This window comes from Balaenoptera physalus (assembly GCF_965194825.1).
Source record: "Balaenoptera physalus genome assembly, chromosome: 1".
In the NCBI taxonomy this organism is placed as follows: Eukaryota; Metazoa; Chordata; class Mammalia; order Artiodactyla; family Balaenopteridae; genus Balaenoptera; species Balaenoptera physalus.
The window spans coordinates 187,888,167-187,910,665 of NC_138882.1; the positions used below are offsets into that span (position 1 = coordinate 187,888,167).

A 22,499-nucleotide genomic window follows, 5' to 3' on the forward strand; every position below is an offset into this window, starting at 1 on the left:
TGTCCCTGGACTTCAAATGGGCCCAGGCAGGGGCTGCAGCAGCCATTAACGGCTTCCGCTGTGTGCCAGACCCTGAGCTGGCCCCGCTGTCTGGCCTTCAGTTGTCTGCCACGGGAGTAGGCAGGCCTGCCTCCTTGTGTCACCGTGGACTGGCCCCTTGAGCCCCGTGGTGCCCAGGGATGCAGCGGTCATCAAACTGGACCCAAGTGTGTCCTAAGAAGCTTTAGCCATTCCTTCACCAAGCCCCGCACAAGGCTGGTGGTGATAGGCCCGTGGGGCCCAGGCTGGGGGTTGTCAAAATCAAGGGCTTTGCTTTCTCTTGGGGCTGCCCGGCAGGGTCCTCAGAAGACTTTGGGCCAGGTCCCGTCCTGGGGTGGGTGTGGACGTGACCCCAGAGGCCAGACACCAGAGGCATGGATGGGGTCCAGTTCCTTGGGCCTGCACGTCAGGTGCCTTGACTCGGCTCAGATTACAGACCTGGGTTCCTGCCTGCCCCCGTCATGAGCCTGCCCTCTGGTAAGTTCCTAGAAGCTTCCCCCAAGTGTTGAGAGGTTGAGAAAGCAGGTATGGGCGGCTACACAAGGACTCTGTGGGCACGTGACTGTCCCCTCTCCAAGGTGCTGAACCGGCAGGCACCTCGGCCCTGCTGACTGCCGGGACTGAGGGTCTGGTGGTGGGACAGGAGCCACCACGACAGGATGCAGGCTGGGGGAGGGGGCCTCCAGCCCCCTCCTAACTCGGGGGATTGGCCCCTGCTCCTTGCAAAAGCCGGCGTCACCTCCCCTGCCCCACACCTGCCCTCGGCAGGGACGTGGTCAGGGAATGTGTTAACCTGGGAGACTGGGGCCGGCGGGCTGGGGGCCAGCGTGGGTGTGGGAACCCTGGTGGTGGTTCAAGGATACTCCCAACCCCGCTTCTACCCTGGGCACCCACCTTGGAGTCCCCACTCGGCAGGGGCTAAGACGGAAGTCGTAATAGGGGTGGGAACAGGGGTCCAGCTGTGCCACCAACTCCTCGAGTGGCCTCAGGCCAGTCACCCGCCCTCTCTGGGCTTCCCGTGCTCCACCCTCACAAAGCCCCTAGACTGAGCATCTTTGGGGTTCATCCCTGGTCAGCAGGTCTGATCCCAAGCTAACCTCCCCGTTCCACCCCCCGGTCTTCCCCCTCCCGCGGAGGCCCGGCGGAGTCAGGACTTGGCTGGGCTGCAAGAAAGTACCAGGCAAAGGAGGACTGGCGATGGCCAGCTGTGGAGCACTGTCCTGTCACCTGCTTTAATTCCTTTAACCTTGACAAGGAAGGCAGGAAGGAAGATACTGTTAACTCCACACAAGATGAGGTGCCACGCCCGAGGCCTCATCAGGCAGCTGGCCTCCCAGGAGCCACTCCGCTCAGTGGGCCTCTGCAGCCCAGCCGGAGCGCCCTGGAGCTCCCAGCAGGGGCAGCTGCCTGGACCTCCACTCTCAGTGGCCCTCCTCCCCATGGCTCACCTTACTGACCAAGCTCCAGGAAGGCCCATCGTGAGGATGGCCCATGGAATGAAGGTGGGCAGGGAAGGCGGGTGCTTCCAGCGCTGGGGGTGCTGGACCTGGGTCACACTAACTCTGTGACTTGAGCTACTCACAACTCGTGACTCGGTCACCCTGTCTGTAAAATGAGAGCAGTGGTCCTCACCTGTTACAAGGCTTCATTAAGGAGCACATGTCACGTCGTTCTCACTGAGCTGGTGGAAATCAGGATTTCTTCTCAGGGCAGAGGAAGAAGAGAGGGCCCAGGTTGCAGAAGTAGCTGCAAGAATGCCTGACCTCGACTAGAAGGTGTCTGCATGTCAGTCCCTCTACTTCCCCAACTTTTAGCGAAGTCTGCGTGCATGTCCCCACCTGGAAAGGGTGGGCGTTGAGGACAAGCACTGAACCCCACAGCTGGGCGGATGTGATCTGGACACAGACTGACCCACAGAAGCAGAAGCAAAAGCAGGTGTTCGGTGGGGATGTGACCTGAGTCCTCCAAAGTTCCCGAAATCTGGAAGAGGGCCGTGAACAGGCCCAGTCTGTGGCACGGAGAATAAAATCAGTCTTATCTAGAGTTCTGAAATTCAGGTATTAAAACCAGCCCTGCCCACAGATATAGAGAACAAACGTATGTACACCAAGGGGGGAAAGTGGCTGGGGGGGGGATGAGTTGGGAGATTGAGATTGACATATATACACTAATATGTATGAAATGGATAACTAATAAGAACCTGCTGTATAAAAAAATTAATTAAATTTTTTAAAAAATCAGCCCTGCTTCCCCCCTGCCCCGCCCCCGGTTTAAGGATACAAGTAGTTCCCAAGCGGGTTGTTAGGAGAAAAATAGAGGCCCTGCTGTACCTGCTTTTCTTCCCGGAGGCAGCCACGTTTACCTCTGTCGGCTGATCATTTTGGTCATGCCTCTAAACAACGTGCTTGTATTACTACTTCTCGATTTGTCAGTTTCAGTCATAATTGTTGATTTTCCACTGGGGAACGTGAGGATTTAGCTCTTTGCTTCCCTGCCCCACCACACTCTCAAGCATTAAACGATAATCTTGGTTGGCTCCGCAATCAGTGTTTGCACCATTACAACTTATGCAAATGCCGTTCTCAGCTGAGACTCAGAGAAAACGATAACTTTTTATCTCTGGCACAGCTTCCTGTTTTTCCTGGAGGGTTTTTTCATTCGCTTAATTTTCAATAAATTTATCACTAATTTAGCCCCAAACTTTTACCAAATCGCTAAAGCTCTTAAGATGTTTGGATTCAAAACACTTTCTGAGGTTCTGGTCAATATGCTAATCAGTTGTGGTTTTTTTTTATTGTGAGATTGTGAGATTTATTGTGAGATTCTAAGATTCTATTTTACCTAGCCTCATTGTAATTATAATTCATGATTATATTTAATGGAATGTTCAGTAATAAGAAACTAATATACATACCATGCATTTCTTTATTATGAGTTGTACCATAATGTATATAACACTTTGATTTAGGAAAAATAATTACTGGAAAAAAAATTTTTTTGGAGGATCTTTGGACTCTACTGGTGTCCTATCATTTTCATCTTCCTGAAGAATCTGTTCCAAGCCTCCTGACTACCCCAAATGGGATTCTCTGTCGGCACTCTTGTCTCTTGGACCCCATATCTTCCTGTTTCTTGGTTTACTCCCTCGTTTTGGTGAAGCATATCCTAGAGGAGCCTTCTGAGAAAGGGGACAAGGGATGAAAGTTTTAAATAACCTGACATGCATGAAACTCTTGATTCCATCTTCATGCTTAATTGATGGGTACAGAATTTGGTTGAGTATAGAAATATGTTGGAAATTATCTTCCTTCAACATTTTGAGATTTGCTGTTTTCCATTGTTATCATCTATTCCTGTGTTTAAAATTAGCCCAAAATGTAGCAGATTGAAACAATAACAATAAACGTGTCTTTTCTGTGGGTCAGGAATTTGGGAGTGACTTAGCTGGTTGGTTCGGTTTAGAGTCATTCATGAAGTTGCAGTAAAGCTGTCGCTAGGGCTGGAGGGTCAGCTGCCAAGATGACTCAGTCACATGACTAGCAGATTACGCTGACAGATGTTAGGAGGCCTCAGTTCCTCCCCATGTGGCCCTCTCCAGAGTGTCCTCACACATGGCGGCTGGCTTCCCCCAGAGCGAGTGATCAGAGAGAGAGCCAGGTGGACACTGCGATGTCTTGTATTCCTAGCCACACATAACACACCATCATTTCAGTCATGCCCTATCCATAAGCCCTACTCAGTGTGGGAGAGGAGCACACATGAGGGCGTGAATACCCCAATGTGGGACTCACTGGACGCTGGCTTCTAGTTTCCAGTGTTATTTCGATAGCTCCAAAATCATTCTTTTCATGATCCTTTGTATGTGATCTGCTCTGTTTTCGCTCTCCTCCCCTCTCTCTCTGTCTCTCAAAGTTTGTAGAACATAATTTTTCTCTCTGGTGTTTTGCAAATATCAGGTGTAAAGTTCTATTTTCATCTGTTGTTCTGGGCACTTGGAGGACATTTTCAATCGGTAAACTCACATTCTTTTCAGTTCTGGGAAATTTCCTTGCATTATTTTGTTTATAATTTCCTTTCCTCTGTTTTCTTTGTTGTCTTTTTCTGGAATTCCTGTTATTTAGTCTTTGACATACTGTATAGGACTTTACCGCTTTTTCATTTCTTTTGACTCTTTTTCTGGAAGATTTCTTCAATCTTATCTTCCAAACATCTTATTGAGTTTTTTGTTTCTGTCATATTTTTATTTCCCCAAACTGTTTTTTGTTCTCTGAGTGCTCTTGTTAAATAGCATACTGTTCTTGCTTCTTGTTCTGGCCTCTCTTTTTGCTTTGAAGATATTAATTATTGCTTCATTTTAGTTTTGGACATTTTCTTCTCACTGCTTCTTACTGTTTTGTTGTTGTTGTTGGTTGGTTGATGTTTTTGGTCTTTCTCCCTCATGTGTGAGGTTTTCCTCAGTAACCCTTGAATGTTCTGCTCATGTGTAAGACTGGGGACTAAAAAGCTAATTGGAAGCTCTGAGCGCATGATGGGGGCTTGTCAGCTGACTTTCACTGTGGGTGAGGCGGCTGAGCCATTTGCTTGTAGAACCTTGAAGTCAGTGTCTTTAGGTCTTTCCTCCTGAACTTGTCACACTTCCCAGGAAATAGAGAGAAGCCTGGTGGCTGCCAGGTTCTAGGAGTTGAGTCAGAGGAAGGCTGGTCTGTCTGCTTAGTGGCCCTGTTTTCTGTCTGCCCCTCCCATGCTCAACTGGGCCTGGGAATCTCCATATACTCCCTCCAACAATAAGTCTCCACGTTTCTGCTGAGGTCGGGGGATGGGAAATAGGGATTGGCAAGATTCTTACGTGCGTCCAGAAGGACCTGGTGCCACCAATTCCTGATTCCACTGCCAACTTAGAGTTGCTTCCTGGAGAGCTGTTTCCACCTGCCCATCTGTTTCCCCAGCTTCCTAAATGTTGATGCTGCCTCCTCTCCCACATTCCCCATCGTCGTGGGCTTGTGTTTTCAAGGCTTTTCTCTTCTCTCTTACCGTAGCATTTCAGGAGGCAAAGGTAGGTGTGTGTGTGTGCCTCCCCCATCTCCACCTAGAAGCCGTCACTGCCGAGGTCATTGTCACAGAGACCCTGGGCGACCTCGGAAGTCACGCACGGCGGGGGCACCGCGGAGGTTCGGGGTGAGGGACTTGCTCCCGGCGCTGGCTGTCATCCAGGTTCAGCCCCTGGCTCCTGGAGCACCCTGTCCTCCCTGCCCGGAAGTCTGGGCGGGCAGGAGTCATGGGGTCTGTTCCCAGAATGCCAGGGGCAGGGCGGTTGGGGGCAGGGCCGGCCGTTGGACAAACAGATCAAAGGTGAGGCGCCCTGGGGCTCCAGACCGGGCCCAGCCGAGCGCACCATGAGGTGGGTGGAAGCCCCCAGGGTCTCCCCAGCAGGGGTGAGGGGTGAGATCGGGCCTCACCGCCCCTCCCCTGCGCTGCCCTCAGGCTGCTGGTCATCCTGGGCCTGCTGTGGGGCTCGGCAGCCACCACGTCCTCGGGCCCGCAGTGGCCTAAGCCCGTGTTCGGGCGCCTGGCATCTCCTGGCTTCCCAGGCAAGTATGCCAACAACCAGAAGCAGCGCTGGGCCCTGACAGCGCCCCCCGGCTACCGCCTGCGCCTCTACTTCACTCACTTCCACCTGGAGCCCTCCTACCTCTGCGAGTACGACTTCGTCAAGGTGCCGGCAGGGCGGGCTGGGGGACGGGGACGCCGGGGAGCGGGGTCTGGCCTCGGAGGGAGGGCGGGAGGCCCGCGGGCCCAGGGTCTCGCCCTCCCCCCGTGACCCGCAACCCCACAGCTGAGCGCCGGGACCACGGTGCTGGCCACGCTGTGCGGGTCGGAGAGCACGGACACGGAGCGGGCGCCCGGCAACGACACCTTCTACTCGCCGGGCTCCAGCCTCGACGTCACCTTCCGCTCCGACTACTCCAACGAGAAGCCGTTCGCGGGCTTCGAGGCCTTCTATTCAGCAGAGGGTGAGCTGCGAGAAGGCCGGTTGGTGGGGGGGGGACTCTGTCTTGGGCCAGACCAGCCCTCCCTTCTGCCCCCGCTCCCTGAGGCTGGACTCCTGCCAAACCAGCAGGAGAGTCCCCACCTGGTCTGACATCATCATCACAGTGCAAATATCAGCAATAGCCAGGACCTCTGCTCTAGGCTGAGCCCCATTCTGTGCCAGGTGCTGAGCCAGGACACCCTTATGGGCCCCCGTGAGGCAGGGACCCAGTGAGCCCGTTCACAGATGGAAAGTGATGCCCACCCCCCCACTGGCCTGAGCGCTGCATCTGCCTGTGGGCTTCGAGTCTGACACTTGATTTCAGATTCTGGCTCCTGCAGGGACTTGCTGTTGGCCCCAGGCAAGTGGCTCAACCTCTCTGTGCTCATCCAGAGACTGCTGCAAGAACTTGGTGAAACCTGTATAGAGGCCCACCCACTGGGTTCCCGTGCTGGCCGCTCCTTTCACTAGCCTAGCCACCATGAGCAGGACCATTAAACGGTCATTGGTTTAAAAAAGATGGTATTTAGGTCTCCCTCCAAGTGTTGCAGGGAGGTCGCAGTGACCCTGGGCCTCTAGTGCCCCGCTGGGCATGAGACACCTGCAGACAAGAGGAGGTTCCTCTCAGGTCAGGCCGTGATACTGGACGGCCCCTAAACCCGAGCCTAGACCTCAGCGATGTCCCATCTCCTTCCCTGCTGACCGCCTGCCGGCCCCTCCCCCAGACATCGACGAGTGCCAGGTGCCCCCAGGAGAGGCCCCCCCCTGCGAGCACCACTGCCACAATCACCTGGGTGGCTTCTACTGCTCCTGCCGTATGGGCTACGTTCTCCACAGGAACAAGCACACTTGCTCAGGTGAGCTGCAGCTGGAGGGGGACCCTGTGCCCAGCCCGCCCACACCCTGCCCCAAGACACAGCTGGCTTCTCAAGACCATAGCTGCTCTGCCCAGGCCACTGAAGGGCCCACTGGCCTTGGCCCACTAGACACTTCTGGGTGACGGCTCCTTTTCAGATCTTCTGTCCCCTCTCACCATGCATCCATCTACCCATACATCCACCCACCCACCCACCCTCCCACCCATCCACCCACCCAACCATGCACCCACCCAACCATCCTCCCACCCACCCACCCACTACCCACCCATCCATCCACCCCCCCACCCATTCTACCTACCCACCCATCCACCCACCCACCCATCCACCCGTCCATCCATCCACCCAACCATCCATCCATCCATCCATCCATCCACCCATCCATCCACCCATCCATTCACCCACCCATCCATCCATCCATCCGTCCACCCACCCACCCACCCATCCATCCACCCATCCATCCACCCAACCATCCATCCATCCATCCATCCATCCACCCATCCATCCACCCATCCATTCACCCACCCATCCATCCATCCATCCGTCCACCCACCCACCCACCCACCCACCCACCCATCCATCCACCCAACCATCCATCCATCCATCCATCCACCCACCCACCCACCCACCCATCCATCCACCCACCCATCCATCCATCCACCCACCCATCCACTCACCCATCCATCCATCCATCGATCCATCCATCCATCCATCCATCCATCCACCTACCTGTCCACCCACCCACCCACCCGTCCATCCACCCACCTAAGCACTCATCCGTCCACGTTCCCCAACTCCTCGCCTGCCTCCACCCTGTCCTTGGCTCACTCTCACTCCTCTTCAGCTCATTCACTTGTTGAGCATGTGTTAGGCCCTCACTGTGTACCTGACCAATCAGGACTCATCCTCCCTGGGGGGCTCCAGGATGAAGGAGTGGGGGACCTAGGCCTGCCTCACACAAGCTTCCCTCCATGAAACTTCAGCTCAAAGCTGCCGGTTCAGCCCCCAGCAGGCCAACCCCTTTGGCCTCCACGGCCCGGACTCCCCTCTGCGCCCCTGCCAGGGGCCTGGACAGAAGGCCAGCTGGCGCCCCGGGAGCGAGCAGCCCCAGCCCTCGGCGCTGAGCCTGCTCCGCCTGCTCAGTGCCCCTCCCCCGTGTCTCTCCCCGTCTCCGTTCTCTCTTCCAGAGCAGAGCCTCTAGCCTGCCCTCCAGCTGCGGTCTGGGTCGGGCAAGACCGCTGCAGCCTGCAGCCCCCATTGACCCCGCCCACGGACCTAACAATAAACTCGGCTCCACCTCCACCTGCTGCGTGTCTCTGGGGGGGAAGGGTGAGGGGAGGGCAGCAGTGTGCACTCTGGCCCCCCTTCCTTCCCACCCTCATCTCAGCCCGATGGGCCCTAGTTGGTGGGAGCCGCCACTATGGGGCCACAGGCTCCTTTGCCAGAGGGGCTTGCTCTGTCCTCACCCTCATTTTGGTGATGGGGCACCGAGGCCCAGAGAGGGGCAGGGGGCTCACACAGGGGAACCGAGCTCTGGCTACGCCCCCACCAGGAGTCCGAGGACTGAGCTCAGAGCATCCTGGGGTCCACCTCCTGTTCAGAGGGTACCTACCTCAGGCCCTGGGTGTGCTGGGCTGGGGGAGTCTGACCCCGAGCAGAGAGGCCCAAGGAGGTATCGATTCACTGATGGGCAGTCTCGTCCCCCACATCCGGGGGTGACTCCCTCTGTCCCATGGGGAGCAGCCACGTGGAAGAAGAAAGGCAGTGCTGGGACTCCTCACTTCCTGGAATGCCTGTGTCCCCACCTCTGCCACCTGGGGGATGGAGGGTAGAACCCTCCTACGAGTGATGCCAACAGACATTCCCTCTGCAAAGGCAGAATCAGCTGTTTCAATGGGGAAAGTGGGTACCGGACTCACTTATGATCAGTGTGGACTTGCACTGCCCTCAATTGCCCCCCAGGGCAGAGCCTAGACCCAGGGAAGGTGGGCAAGGGGAGGCCTTCCTGAGTGTTCCTGGAGGGGGCCCAGGGGAGACTCCCCACGCCCAATTCCTGGGAACAGGAAAGTCCCCTTCACTTCTCCTGGTGCCCCTTTCCCCCGGGCAGACCCTGACATGGCTCACTCCCCGCGCCCCTGGAACTGTGACTCTGGCCCAGGGTTCCCCGCACCAGGAGCCTCAGCTTAGGGCCTCCATCCTCCCTGGGGGTGTGAGTGGGGCCCCTGGAGAATGTACCTCCAAGTGTCACTTGTTTCAGCTAAATCCTGGAAGCCAGAGAGACCCCTCCCTAAATTGTCCCTTCAGCCACCGGGTGGGGCGTTCAGTCTCGGGAGATGCTTCTGGGGCTGGCGTGTGACGGTGGACGGGCGGCCTGAGCCCCGCCGCCTGCGCCTGGCTCACCCCGCCTGTCCCCTCCCCTCTCCCCAGCCCTGTGCTCAGGCCAGGTCTTCACCGCCCGGTCTGGGGTGCTCAGCAGCCCTGGATACCCTCAGCCGTCCCCCAAGCTCTCCAGCTGCACCTACAGCATCCGCCTGGAGGAGGGGTTCCGTGTCACCCTGGACTTCGTGGAGTCCTTTGACGTGGACTCGCACCCTGAGACCCAGTGCCCCTACGACTCCCTGAAGGTCTGGTTCCCCTGGCCGCTGCCTCCCCCTGGCCCGGCAGGTGCTGAGGTGACAGGGGCCTCTCCACTTTCAGATTCAAACAGACGAGGAGGAATATGGCCCATTTTGTGGGAAGACGTTGCCCCACAGGATTGAAACCAAGAGCAACACAGTGACCATCACCTTTGCCACCGATCAGTCGGGGGACCACACGGGCTGGAAGATCCACTACAACAGCACAGGTGAGGGCAGGTGGGGCTCCGATTCGGCAGGGAGCTCTTCCAGAAGCGTCAAGGAGCCACATAGGATGGAACCCGTCCTGGCCGGGCCTGGGAAGTCAGGGGAGGGAGAAGTTTTCCTTAACCCTCTTAGTGTCCCTGGCTGGGTCTGAAAAGCAACCTGACAGGTTAACAGGAAAAAAAAAAAGCATACATGTTTATTTCATGTAAATTTTATGTGGCACGGGAGCCTTTGTAAGGAAATAAAGACTCAAGAGAGGCAGCTGGACCTGTGTACTTTCGTGCTAGGTTTGCTGAGGGGTGTGATAGGCTGAGGAATATGAAGTAAGGGTGGTAAGCGGGGTGGGGGAACTTAGCCAGGCCTGTTTGTTAGGATTCTTCTTGGCATCCTTTTGTCTTTGGTGATAAGGCTTCCCTCTGGCTGTAGGGAAGACACCTGTCACATGAGGGTCTTATGACCTGCTTCAGGGAAGAAGGGCGAGGGGCGGGGAATCAGAGTGACCTTCCTGCTTCTGCCATTTTCTCAAACGCCCAGCTTAAAATCATCAACATGCCAAGGTGCCATATTTTGAGGTAGTGTGTCCTGAACTCCATCAGAAGACAGACCAGGTTTGAGTGGGGTGGTCTGTGAGGCAGGGGTCCCCTATGGGAAGTGCCACCCCCCCATTCATCCACCCACTCACTCACCCCTCCATCCAACCATCCCTCCTTCCACCCATTTACCCATCCACACAGCCGTCCTTCTCTCCTTCCCCACCTCTCACCCTCCCCTCTTCCATTCACCCAGCCATCCAACCATCCCTCCTTCTATCTGTAGGGGAGGAAATAATAATTTTCCCTCTGCCCTTCCAAAGTCTTGGCTGGGAACAAGAGACATTAACGAGAGAAAAAGAAACAAGTTTATGAACATGGATATCTCGTGCATACATGGGAGATAACCCAGGGGAAAATGAGTCTCAGAGGTGGCTTAGAATTCAGGCTTGAACATCTTCAGCTAAAGGCAAAAGAGAGAAAGGGTACAGGGGAGTCCAATTATGAGGAGGTGACCAGGAAAAGCATGGTAAGCAAGAGTAAGATTCGTTATGCAGATTAAAGACTTTTTTTTGCTTTTGAAATTTAACTTTAGTAAAAAAAAATTTTCTGTCTTTTCCTTTGTTAAGAGTTTCTAGTGATTTAGTCATCCTACTCGTGGTACAGAATGGGAGACACTCTTACAAATGGAGATTTCCTCTGTAAATGTACATTTCCCTTAGAAAACGGTAATTTCTACTCTGTTTTCAGAATTTCTCCTGTGTCTGCTGTTTCATAAAATAATCAGCTCAAAATACAGTTGGCTCCCCACATCCATGGATGTAGAACCCATGGATACAGATGGCTGACACTCTGCCTTTTTTTTTTTTTTTTTCTTTTGGCCGAGAAGCTTGTGGGATGATGTTAGTTTTCCGACCAGGGATTGAACCCACGCCCTCGGCAGTGAAAGCGCTGAGTCCTAACCACTGGACTGCCAGGGAATTCCCTCTGCCATTTTGTATAAGGGACTTGAGCAGCCGCAGATTTTGGTATTCACGGGGCTCCTGGAACCAATGCCCCGCAGACATCGCGGGACAGTTATAATCCTTATGCCAAGGAGGCAGAGTTTGGAGTCATGTTCCGCCACCCCTCACACACATCCATCTGTCCATCCTTCCCTCCTTCCATCCATCCATCCATCTTATGGATGGGCACCGGGCCCTGTGTGGGGAATACGTAACACCTCTGCTGTCAGTCCACTCTTGTCACAGCAACATGACCACAGCCCTGTGACAAGCACAGCCGAGCACCAGACACAGTGAGAGCCCAGAGGAGGGACCTGGCCCAGGCAGGGGCCGGGTGCTAACAAAAGGGGCCCGGGACAGGAAACATACGAGATTGGATTGAAAGGATAAGTAGGTATTGGAGGAAGGTGGAAGGGTGTTCCAAGTGCAAGGGAAGTGTATGTGCAAAAGCCCAGAGGCTCCACCTTTCTCGGGTGAGCTGTAGGAGGGTGTGACGGGGTAGGCAGCGATGGGGGCTCCCGCCTGACACGGAGGGTTTGGACAGGAGTCTGCACTCCGCCTCTCGGACCCTCCTCCACCACCTCTTCCTCGTGACTGACAGACCCTCAAACGTAGACGGTAGTTCTTGGTGCCACCTGCTGAGACACGAGTCCAAGTCCCCCACCTTCCGGGCACTGACCTCTGGACGTGTCTGTCCCTCTCACCACTCTCAGCCAACAGGTCTTTCAGGATGTTTTTGGAAGGACAGAGTAACTGAGCTGGAAAAGCTCCAAAGCAAAACACCCAAGGCCCCAAGCCGTGCTCAGAGCGCAGGCTGGGTGTCAGACTGCCCGGCTTGGCGTCCCGGCTGTAATGCATCCTGTTTCCTGGCCATGTGACATTGAACCTCTTAACATAACTTTTCTGAGACTTAATGTCCCAAGTATCCAATGAAGGACAATATCTCCTTGGAAAGGTGGGGATTAGTGGGCTAACGCAGAAGACACCGAGTGAGCATGGGGGAGGTATTGAGTAATTTAAAAAATGGGGAGACTGAATTAGGAAAGATATTAACCGTTGGGCCAGCTCTGTGGGAAAGGGTGAGAGATGGGTCAGGAGAGGAGAGACCAGCACTTTGGGAACATTTCATTTGCCTCTTGTTCATTTTTAAAAAGCCTTTTGTTTTCCCGTGGGTCGAAGTAATAAAACTTCTAAAACTGAAGCACTGGTTTCAGAGTGAGTCAGAGGGAAGAGTCAGGTTTGCCAGGCTGGTGGGTGAGAAGGGGCCGGGACAGAGCCTGGAGGTGTGTGTGAAGTGCCAGCAGGGCCCTGGCATGAGGCGGCCTCGGGAAGCCCTGGGCCCCGACAGGGCTACCTGGAACATTCCTGGAGATTGGTTCCAAGAGGGGAGACTCTGGGGCCTGCCTGGGACCGAGAGTCACTGCAGGACACAGGGGTCAGCTGCTGGAGGAAGGAGGGCACTGGGCAAATGACCTGCGTGGGCTGAGGGGTGGCCTTGGGGGATGGGCAGCCATGGGGGACTGGCTGAAGCCTTGGGGTGACAACAGGCCAGGGTTTGGGGGCCAAAGTGGAAGCCAGCCCTGAGCCCTGTGGGCACGTGCTCACGAGGGACGTATGAGGCTTCCTGAGTGCCAGTCTGGCCCTGAGCCCCGGTGCCTCTCTGAGCCACAAGGGCTGCTGTGAGGGTTCGCTGGCTGCAACCCCCTGTGGCCCAGCACTTATTAGCAAAGCGATTTCCTCTGTGCTTCACATTTGGTCCTTGCAACAGCCCTAGAAGCTGAGCAAACGTTCTTACCACGCTCAGCTTACAGATGAGGAAACAGAGGCTTTCCTGTGATTTTAACCCATGCTGTCCAGCTCTTTCCCCCCCAAGTTACACTGCCCCGGTTTTCAGCAGTGTGTGTGAGGCCCCTGGCGTGGAGCAGATGCTCCCTTTGCCGTGACGTGACCTTGCTCCCTTACCACGTGCCTGGCTTTCTTTTCATCACTTTGGCTGAAGCCCAGGCCAGGCAACAAATCCTAATTTGTACGATAAGCAGCCGAGAGCTTAATCTTGCCTTTGGTTTTAAATCTTAAGAACTCTACCCCACTGTGGCAAGCTCTCTTTACACGTCAAGTGTTTCATTTATAAACCAAGAACTTCTAATTGCTAAATTCAGACTTGCTGCTATAGAGCCAGCTAAACCCCAGACATCTGGTTTTCTTGCGCAGCTCAGCCCTGCCCTGACCCGACGGCACCACCTAACGGCCACATCTCCCCTGTGCAGGCCAAATACATCCTGAAAGACCACTTCTTTGTCTTTTGCGAGTCGGGCTACGAACTTCTGCAAGTAAGTTAATACAAAGCTGTTTAAGTGCACCACAAGCATGACGGTTTTTGAACGAATACATATTTATATCAGCAAATATGTGAAAGGAAAATGGGGAAACAGTTGTTGTCAGCATGGTGGTTTACTTTGCCTATGATTAAACAATAAAATTCAAAGAAATGATACATTTGCTAAGAGAAGAGGCCACAAAGAATTTTCTATTCTTAGGAACTCCGTTTTTTTTTTTTAAATTAATTAATGAATTTTTGGCTGTGTTGGGTCTTCGTTGCTGTGCATGGGCTTTCTCTAGTTGCGGCGGGGGGGGGGCTACTCTTTGTTGTTTTGGTGGCTTCTCTTGTTGTGGAGCACGGGCACCAGGCGAGTGGGATCCAGTAGTTGTGGCACGCGGGCTCAGTAGTTATGGCTCGTGGGCTCTAGAGCACAGGCTCAGTAGCTGTGGCCCACGGGCCCAGTTGCTCCACGGCATGTGGGATCCTCCCAGGCCAGGGCTTGAACCCGTGTCCCCTGCACTGGCAGGCAGATTCTCATCCACTGCGCCACCAGGGAAGCCTGGAACTCCGCTTTTTAAAAAAGCTTTTTTTTTTTTTTTGGAAAGCTGGTGATTAAAATGAACACCTTTTCTCTGTTCACACACATTACAGCAGCTCTTGGTAAAGCAGCTGAAGTGTTTGTCGTGCTCTGTGTTATCACCTTGCATTAAATCAAGCTCCTCCTGGTCAAATGACCTTTACATGAAACAACTCCTGGGCCCACAAAAAAATTAAACAGCCCTTGGAAACAGTATATTCTGCAAAGTTATAAACAGTGACCACTGTTAAGGGAGAAGGAGGATAATTTCAAAAAATGCTTAGTGTGTTGCTTTAGGGGCACAGGTAAGAGATTAACATGTCCTCTTTATGTTCTTCAAAATGTCACTGAATCCCAGTGGTAAAAGGTAATAGCACTGAAAAGATAGCTGGCTATGCAACCAGTCCTGTGGAGGGATAACCGCCCCAGACCCCCCAAAAAAGTGAGACACTTTGCTCAACTTGTAAACTTCTGGGCAGGCTCTTTCCACAGCAACTTGGACCTCAGGCCTGTTCAGTTTTTGAGGAAGAAAGAAGTCATCCTGCTCTCCTTTGAAGCATAAAGCTTCAGTCAAAGCCAACTTCTTTCATTTTAAAGTCTGATTTTAGAAAAATATTTAAATAAGTCAAAAATGTCCCGCTAAGTATTAGCAGCGGAAACTGATTGAGAACACACGTGTGAAGCTTATGGAAATATTGATATTTTAAGTAACTTTCCTCCAGTTAATAGCCGCAGGCTAGAAAAATCCAGACACATTCACTCCATGTCTATCAGGCTGACCTTCCCCAAACTTTTGACTGTCACCCTTTGGCACTTTACATAAAGAAATGGTGGAACACCAGCAGGAACTTGTGAGAAATCTGACGTATTCTTGGATGAAGTGGAAAGCAGAAAATATAAACTGCTGCAGAGGTCAACATCTTTAGAAATGAGATACACACATAGGTGACATCACCAACAAGCACACACATGTATCAAGGCAGTTGGGCTGCGTGTCCAGTCACGTGGGTGCATCACCCCCTTGGGAGCATCTCTTGAAACACTCGAACTATTGTGGGAGCAGAGCTTTGGGGAGCGGTTTCATGATATAAACAAGGAAATTAATATTTTCTCAATTCCTCTTTAGGGTTATTGGCCCCTGAAATCATTTGTTGCAGTCTGTCAGACAGATGGATCTTGGGACAAACCGATGCCGCAGTGCAGCAGTACGTATGTGTGACCACAACGCCTGTAGCTGCTTCTGCTTCTACTGCTTCTTCTGGTCTTTTTAAAAAAATGATTTATCAGAGCTTGAATTCCAAATTTGCTTCTCGTCCCCAGTTTCTCAGAGCACTCTTAAGAGGTTAAAACTGGACCAAGCTACTAGGAAAACTATTTGCTTTAGAAAAGTATGGTATTTAAAATTATTTTTCTAAGTATAAAATACTCATAAAAGATGGGAAAGAGAAAATTACAAACATTATAATACTCATAATCCCACTGTATCAGAGTATAATCACTCTCGTTTTGGTGCATAGCCCTCCAATTACATATATCACACAAGTAAACATGTACAGGCTACTGTTTGTAGGGGCATATACGCATCAAACTGGGATGATGGTGTTCATTACCATTTTGTGAACTAAGAATCTTGTACCTTTAATATTTTTAAAATTATAAGATACATGTTAAATGGAAAAAACATATAAATTTACAAAAATATACAGTGAAAGCCTCTCTTGCCCAAATCCTCAAACTACCTGTAAGACACTGGGGTCCATTCCTTCATATTCTTTATTTCCTATACTATTTATACTAATGTATCTATTACATACTTTTGAACTAAATTTGACTGCAATGTACTCTTCCCCCAACATTGTTGGGGTATCTTTCCGCAACAATCCAAGCACTCACAGAGCTGCTCGTTCTTTTTAATGACTGCAAAGTATTCCATCAGAGGACCTATGCTTTTTATTTCATGTGATTTCCATTGTTTCCAGTTTTTTTACTATTACATACGCTGCCATAGTTAACACCTCTGTACCTATACTTTCACATATTTTGTGCAAGGGTTTCTACAAAATTCCTAGGGGAATATTTTTATTTCAAAATTTATATTCCCGCGAGACTACCAATTTTTTTTTTTAAATTAATTATTTTATTTTTGGCTGTGTTGGGTCTTCGTTTCTGTGCAAGGGCTCTCTCCAGTTGCGGCGAGCGGGGGCCACTCTTCATCGCGGTGCGCGGGCCTCTCACTATCGTGGCCTCTCTTGTTGCGGAGCACAGGCTCCAGACGTGCAGGCTCAGTAGTTGTGGCTCACGGGCCCAGTTGCTCCGCAGCATGTGGGATCCTCCCAGACCAGGGCTCGAACCTGTGTCCGCTGCATTGGCAGGCAGATTCTCAACCACTGTGCCACCAGGGAAGCCCAAGACTACCAATTCTTTACTACCAATCCTTTTAGTTTAAAAACCAGTGAAGAGCTGGCACCGAAGGACTGCTGGACTACGGTACGGGTCTGAGCCCGGATTCTGCCACTTTTCACTGGGTAGTTATGGGTATCTCATCTGTGGAGAATTAAGACAATGTAGACAACGCACTTGACACAAAGCCAGACACACTGCTACTAAGTTGCTGAAAACTATGTTACCTTTTAATATCCACAGAAATACATCAATTTTTAGATGTCTGTGTACAAAACTATGACTTTTAACAAATTTTTTTTTTTAAACAATTTTTTTTTTTTAGTGGGAATTATTTATTTATTTATTTATGGCTGTGTTGGGTTTTCGTTTACTGTGCGAGGGCTTTCTCTAGTTGCGGCAAGTGGGGGCCACTCTTCATCGCGGTGCGCGGGCCTCTCACTATCGCGGCCTCTCCCGTTGCGGAGCACAGGCTCCAGACGCGCAGGCTCAGCAATTGTGGCTCACGGGCCTAGTCGCTCCGTGGCATGTGGGATCTTCCCAGACCAGGGCTCGAACCCGTGTCCCCTGCATTGGCAGGCAGATTCTCAACCACTGCGCCACCAGGGAAGCCCCAAAACTATGACTTTTAGACTGGTATCACTTTGTCTCACAAATTGGTTAGTTATGTCACATTAGTAATGTCCTAACAGTTGTGAATTCTAACCCAAACTCAAGGTATTATGACTTCCAGGTCTTCTAAAAAGGTCAACTTAGGAAAAGGATCATAAGAACAAGTCCTTCAGTCTTCTTTGTATTGTTCTATTTTTAAGGCTAACCAAATTGTACCATTTTACATCAAACCAGACTGTACAGGCATGTGCAGGCTGTGCTGTTTTCTTTTGTGAGTGCTAAGGAAGTCCAAGTGGTTTCAAATTCCCTTCCTTTAGGGAAGGCATCATACAGCTCCTTGCCCAGGGCCTTCACTTCAACCTAGCCATTTAGTTAGGAACAGAGATGAGAGTGATGCTGTAAAATCACACTAAGGTGATTCTCTCCAATTTCAGAGATGAAATGATGTCCATCTTGAATATGACTTCAAGTTGTAACAACACACAGCACAACCACCTATCAGTCTCCAAATCGTTTTAATGTTAGGATTCAAAGTACAAACTGACTTCCCTCTCCCGTGTTTATTAGTTGTTGACTGTGGCCCTCCTGATGATCTGCCCAGTGGCCAAGTGGACTATATCACGGGTACTGAGGTGACCATATACAAAGCTGTGGTTAAATATCGCTGTAATGAGTTCTACACAATGAGAACAAATGATGGTAAGCAAATTGTTCAAAGTCAGGGGTGGGTGATATTTGGAACCTAAGCCCTCATGATCTGAAAATAAACTTATCCAACATTTTTGGCTAAGGCTAGACAAAAGATGAAAAGGCACTTCCTCCACCTGCTAAGTAAAATATTATAGCTGAAGTGACTTTAATGTCAATTTGCAAGAATCTGAAAACAGATCTTATCTAGTAAATGACTACTACAAACACACAATATATTCCAAATGGTTTAATTTAACAAGTCAAAACCTTATCATTAAGCACTTAAGATCTTGATACATATTCAAGTTACACATCTAAAAGGTTTCCACTTTGCAAGCATACATGGTAATGCAGAGACCTCCTATTTATGAAATCATGTAAAATGGTTATTCAGACACCTCTATTTCCCACTGATGCTCAAGAATCTACATTTTTCAAGGGGGTATTCAAGCAAATGACAACCACCTTTTCACATGCAGTTAAACATTTTTGCTTTTTCAATGATTTGCAGGTAAATATGTGTGTGAGGCTGATGGATTCTGGACGAGCTCCAAAGGAGAAAAATCACTCCCCGTCTGTGAGCCTGGTAATGGCTACATTTATACAGGAGACTCATAATTGATGGAGAGTAGAACTGGGTAGGAGACAGTAAGTAGTGCTTTAGCTGTGCAGGCAGAAATGTAACTTCAGCACTTGGCTCTCAGACCAACTTATTATTTCCAAATAGTACGTTCTCATTACCCCCTTTCCATATGGAGAGGTTGTTGGTGCTGACTGTATCAGTCATTTATTTTTGACCTTACAACTAGGCAAGCATAAAAAATTAAATGATTTTTAAAGTTATCTTGAACCATTTATACATTTATAAACATGATTTCTTCTCTGTAAAAATGCTATTAAAACCCAAAGCTAATAACCTCATTATTTCCCTAAGCAATTGTTTTCAATGACATCTAGTTTTTAAACATTAATGCAATTTGCCTTTTAACAGTACTTAAAAAAAAGTTTTACCAGAATTGGCTCTGAAGATATAGTTGAGTGATTAAAAAAAAAATCAGAAAGGTAGTAATATATTCATCACCCCTGTGTTATTTGACTTAGTCTTTTTAAAAAACCTGTATCTTAGCTGACACAATGTTTGTAAGCCTTAATAAGAGTATTCAGTCACAACATATTTGCTACATTAATGAGCATATTTAGTTAGCAACGCATAATAAAGTTTAGTGTTTGGAAGAACCAACTAGACCAAAAATAATTTCTGAACCTGAAGGTTCCTGGTTACAACTGCAACATTCTAATTTTTAAAAACATTTTAATGTACAAAGGTGAAAGTAATTCTGCAAATCCTATGATAGTGACCTTAGTTTCTGCTTTCGCAGAACTATATGGTAAATGCCCCATTTCACAAGTAGGAAAACAGAAGCAATGAAAAGGTTATTTTTCACTTCCTACGCACATCAGCTCAGACAATTCCTGTTTGCCCTATTAAATATTTTCCCAATTGTGAGACCAAATTATTTTAGCAAAACAAATCAGTTTCTAAAAGTTAATTTTCACTCACCTCATTTTCTGCAGAGCTAAAAAATACCAAATGGTTTTATCAGGTCTTTGAACAGTGTTTTAAGCAGTCTCACTTGCCTGTATAGGTGGACACCCACCAAATTACGTGATGCAATTTTTGGTTGACATTAAATATACACAACTCCAAAGTGGTAATAATTGGAGAAAGAACACCATTGGGTTTCTATAAAGGCTCTATACATCTTTTTCCCCCCAGTTTGTGGAATATCCACCCGTACCACAGAAGGTCGTATATATGGAGGACAAAATGCAAAGCTTGGTGATTTTCCTTGGCAAGCCCTGTTATTAGGTAAAACTACAGCAGCAGGTGCACTTCTATATGACAACTGGATCCTAACAGCTGCTCATGCTGTATATGAGCAAAGAGAAGACGCCTCCTCCTTAGACATTAGAATGGGTGCCCTGAAGAGACTGTCACCTCATTATACACAAGCCTGGGCCGAGGCCATTTTTATACATGAACGTTACACTCATAATGCTGGTTACGATAATGACATAGCATTGATTAAATTGAAGAACAAAGTTGTATTAAATAGCAACATCATGCCTATTTGTTTGCCGAGAAAAGAAGCTGAATCCTTCATGAGAACCAATGATATTGGAACTGCATCTGGATGGGGATTAACCCAAAGGGGTTTTCTTGCCAGAAATCTTATGTTTGTTGACATACCAGTTGTTGACCATCAAAACTGTACTGCGGCATATGAAAAGAAGTCCTATCCGGGGGGAAGGGTAACTGACAACATGCTTTGTGCTGGTTTAGAAAGTGGGGGCAAGGACAGCTGTAAAGGCGATAGTGGGGGGGCATTAGTGTTTCTACATAATGAGACACAGAAATGGTTTGTGGGAGGAATAGTGTCCTGGGGTTCCATTAATTGTGGGGAAGCAGATCAGTATGGGGTCTACACAAAAGTCATTAACTATATTCCCTGGATCAAGAACATAATTAATAATTTTTAACTTGTGTGTCTTCAGTGAGTACATGATTCCTTGTTCTAAAAAATACCTGTAGAAGACCTCAACATCAAACTGACCTGAGAAACATTAACACGACAGTTGCCGTTCCACCTCAAAACCAAACCAAACCAAACTACAGGTGAGATGTGCCTTTCAGGCACTTCTCCACTTGCCACTTTTCCACCACTTACTCTCTGACTGAAGGGGACATAAACCATTGTAGTGATATTCATCGTTGCCAATCCAACAGAAACTCACTGGTTAAATTTGGATTTACTTACAAAAGTCCAGTGTCTGTTTGTACTGGCCATTTGCATTTCTGGAAATTGCCTGTTCATGTTCTTTAACTGTTTTTCTCCAGTTTTTTGTACTTGTTCTTATTGTTCTCTGAGAGCGTTACATATTATAGCAGTATTGTTTCAGGAATTACTTTGAATCATGTTTTTCTTGGGTAGATAAATTGGAAATATCAATACTTTGGCCTAGGTATAGACTGATTTCCATGTTAAAACCAATGCTGTAATTTTTCACTTCTCAAACTGGCAGACAAAAAGAACATGGAACAGCACTATTTCACACTGTTGAAGACAACGAATTTTCTGAAGGACCATTTGGCAATATATTTCACAAGTCTTAAAAGCATGCATAGTCTCTGACCTGGTAATTCCAATGCTAAGATTTTAATTTAGCTGTAAGGATGTTCCTAGCACTTGGAAATAACCTAAATATTTTATTTTCAAATTCAGAAGACAGTTGAATCAAATATGGCATTTCCGTAAGATGAAATACAACATTAAAAATAAGTGGCGGTATTATTGATAAATCAACGTGTAGTGTTTTTTTCCTTCTTACCACGAACGTGGAATACTTGGGCACACTTAAAAATAGATTACAGATCGTACAACAGCTAAGTACAGAACTTAAATACACAGTTAAGAGTTACTCTCCTAGTATTCAACAACAAAAAATTATTCTAATTATCACATACATCTTCTGAATTACTAAGTACTCAACATCTTTTTCCTAAGGACAGCATTTAAGTGCTGACTTAACCTTAAAAATCTCATTTAGCTGGCCATTCCTCCCTAAAAAGTTTTAATACTTAATATTTAACAAAGTTTTTCATTCTAGCCAAACAGTTACCATTGTATGTAGAAATTCATTGTGAGTTTTGACTAACTTCTCTTGTGCATATGAAGTGCAACTTCTTGAGACTCACTTTTTAAAGGTAACTTTCCAGCATCTTTGTCACATTTAAAAAAAAAAAAAAAAAGAAACTGTGTTTTTCCAGTAAGACTCCAGACACTAAACTGTGGTGGCAACAAAAATTTTTATTCAACTGGTTCAAAAAATTTTTTAGAATGAATGCATTTAGATGACCAAATAGACTTTAAAAACAAATTTTTGCCAAATAGTTTACTTCTAAACTTCATTTTTTTTTTTTTTTTTTTTAGGGTAGAATTAAATACCCATAGCTATGTAGTACCATAAACATGTTAACAGAAGGCTAGTCAACACTGAAAGCCTTCTAAGACTGGTAACTAGATTTACACAGGTGTAAATAAGGGATCAAAACCATGCCATTGACAAAGATAACTTACCCCTGGGCTCCTTGAAGGCTTGTCAGTTTAGTCTTTGGAGGTCCCCGAATACCATTTTAAGTGTTACCATGTTACTGCTGCTGAGTAATAGTGCAAGTGCTAAAATGCAAAATTCAGATGGTACAGGGTTTGGAAATCATGCAATTTAGATGCAGAAAAAAAAAAAAATTAAAACAACGCAAGATCCTTTTACAGAGGAAACTGAATAAAACAATGTGGCGACCATAAGTCTAAAGGACGACTTCATTTACAAAAGTTTAAAACATGTAACTTGCAAAATGACAAACCTATTTATCATAATCTAATTAGATAAGGGCATTAGGTAAATTATCAGCACAAAAACTTACATTCTTCCATTAGAAAAGGAGCTCAACTCTCATAGTAGTTACATTTTAAGTACAATAGAGAATATATTATTGCTTTTACATACTTAACAATGCAC

At 48.5% G+C, this 22,499-nt stretch overlaps 1 protein-coding gene across 5 annotated transcripts; it reads left to right on the forward strand.

Annotated features, from left to right (window-relative positions):
- The first annotated feature begins 129 nt into the window (after positions 1-129).
- On the forward strand, positions 130-21,649 carry MASP2 (MBL associated serine protease 2). 5 transcript variants are annotated; one of them, XM_082414095.1, is made up of 11 exons: positions 130-5,437; positions 5,521-5,752; positions 5,873-6,050; positions 6,793-6,924; positions 9,370-9,566; positions 9,640-9,787; positions 13,531-13,649; positions 15,343-15,421; positions 17,796-17,927; positions 18,430-18,504; positions 19,696-21,649. In XM_082414095.1, exons 1-11 carry the CDS (start codon positions 5,433-5,435, stop codon positions 20,457-20,459), a joined length of 2,061 nt encoding a protein of 686 aa, XP_082270221.1. In that variant the 5' UTR covers positions 130-5,432; the 3' UTR covers positions 20,460-21,649. The 5 variants fall into 5 exon arrangements, 4 of the variants coding, with proteins under 4 accessions (XP_082270221.1, XP_082270220.1, XP_082270222.1 ...); XM_082414094.1 differs by having other exon boundaries at positions 130-5,388; XM_082414096.1 differs by lacking the exon at positions 19,696-21,649 and having other exon boundaries at positions 130-5,388; positions 18,430-18,839.
- Positions 21,650-22,499: the final 850 nt, after the last annotated feature.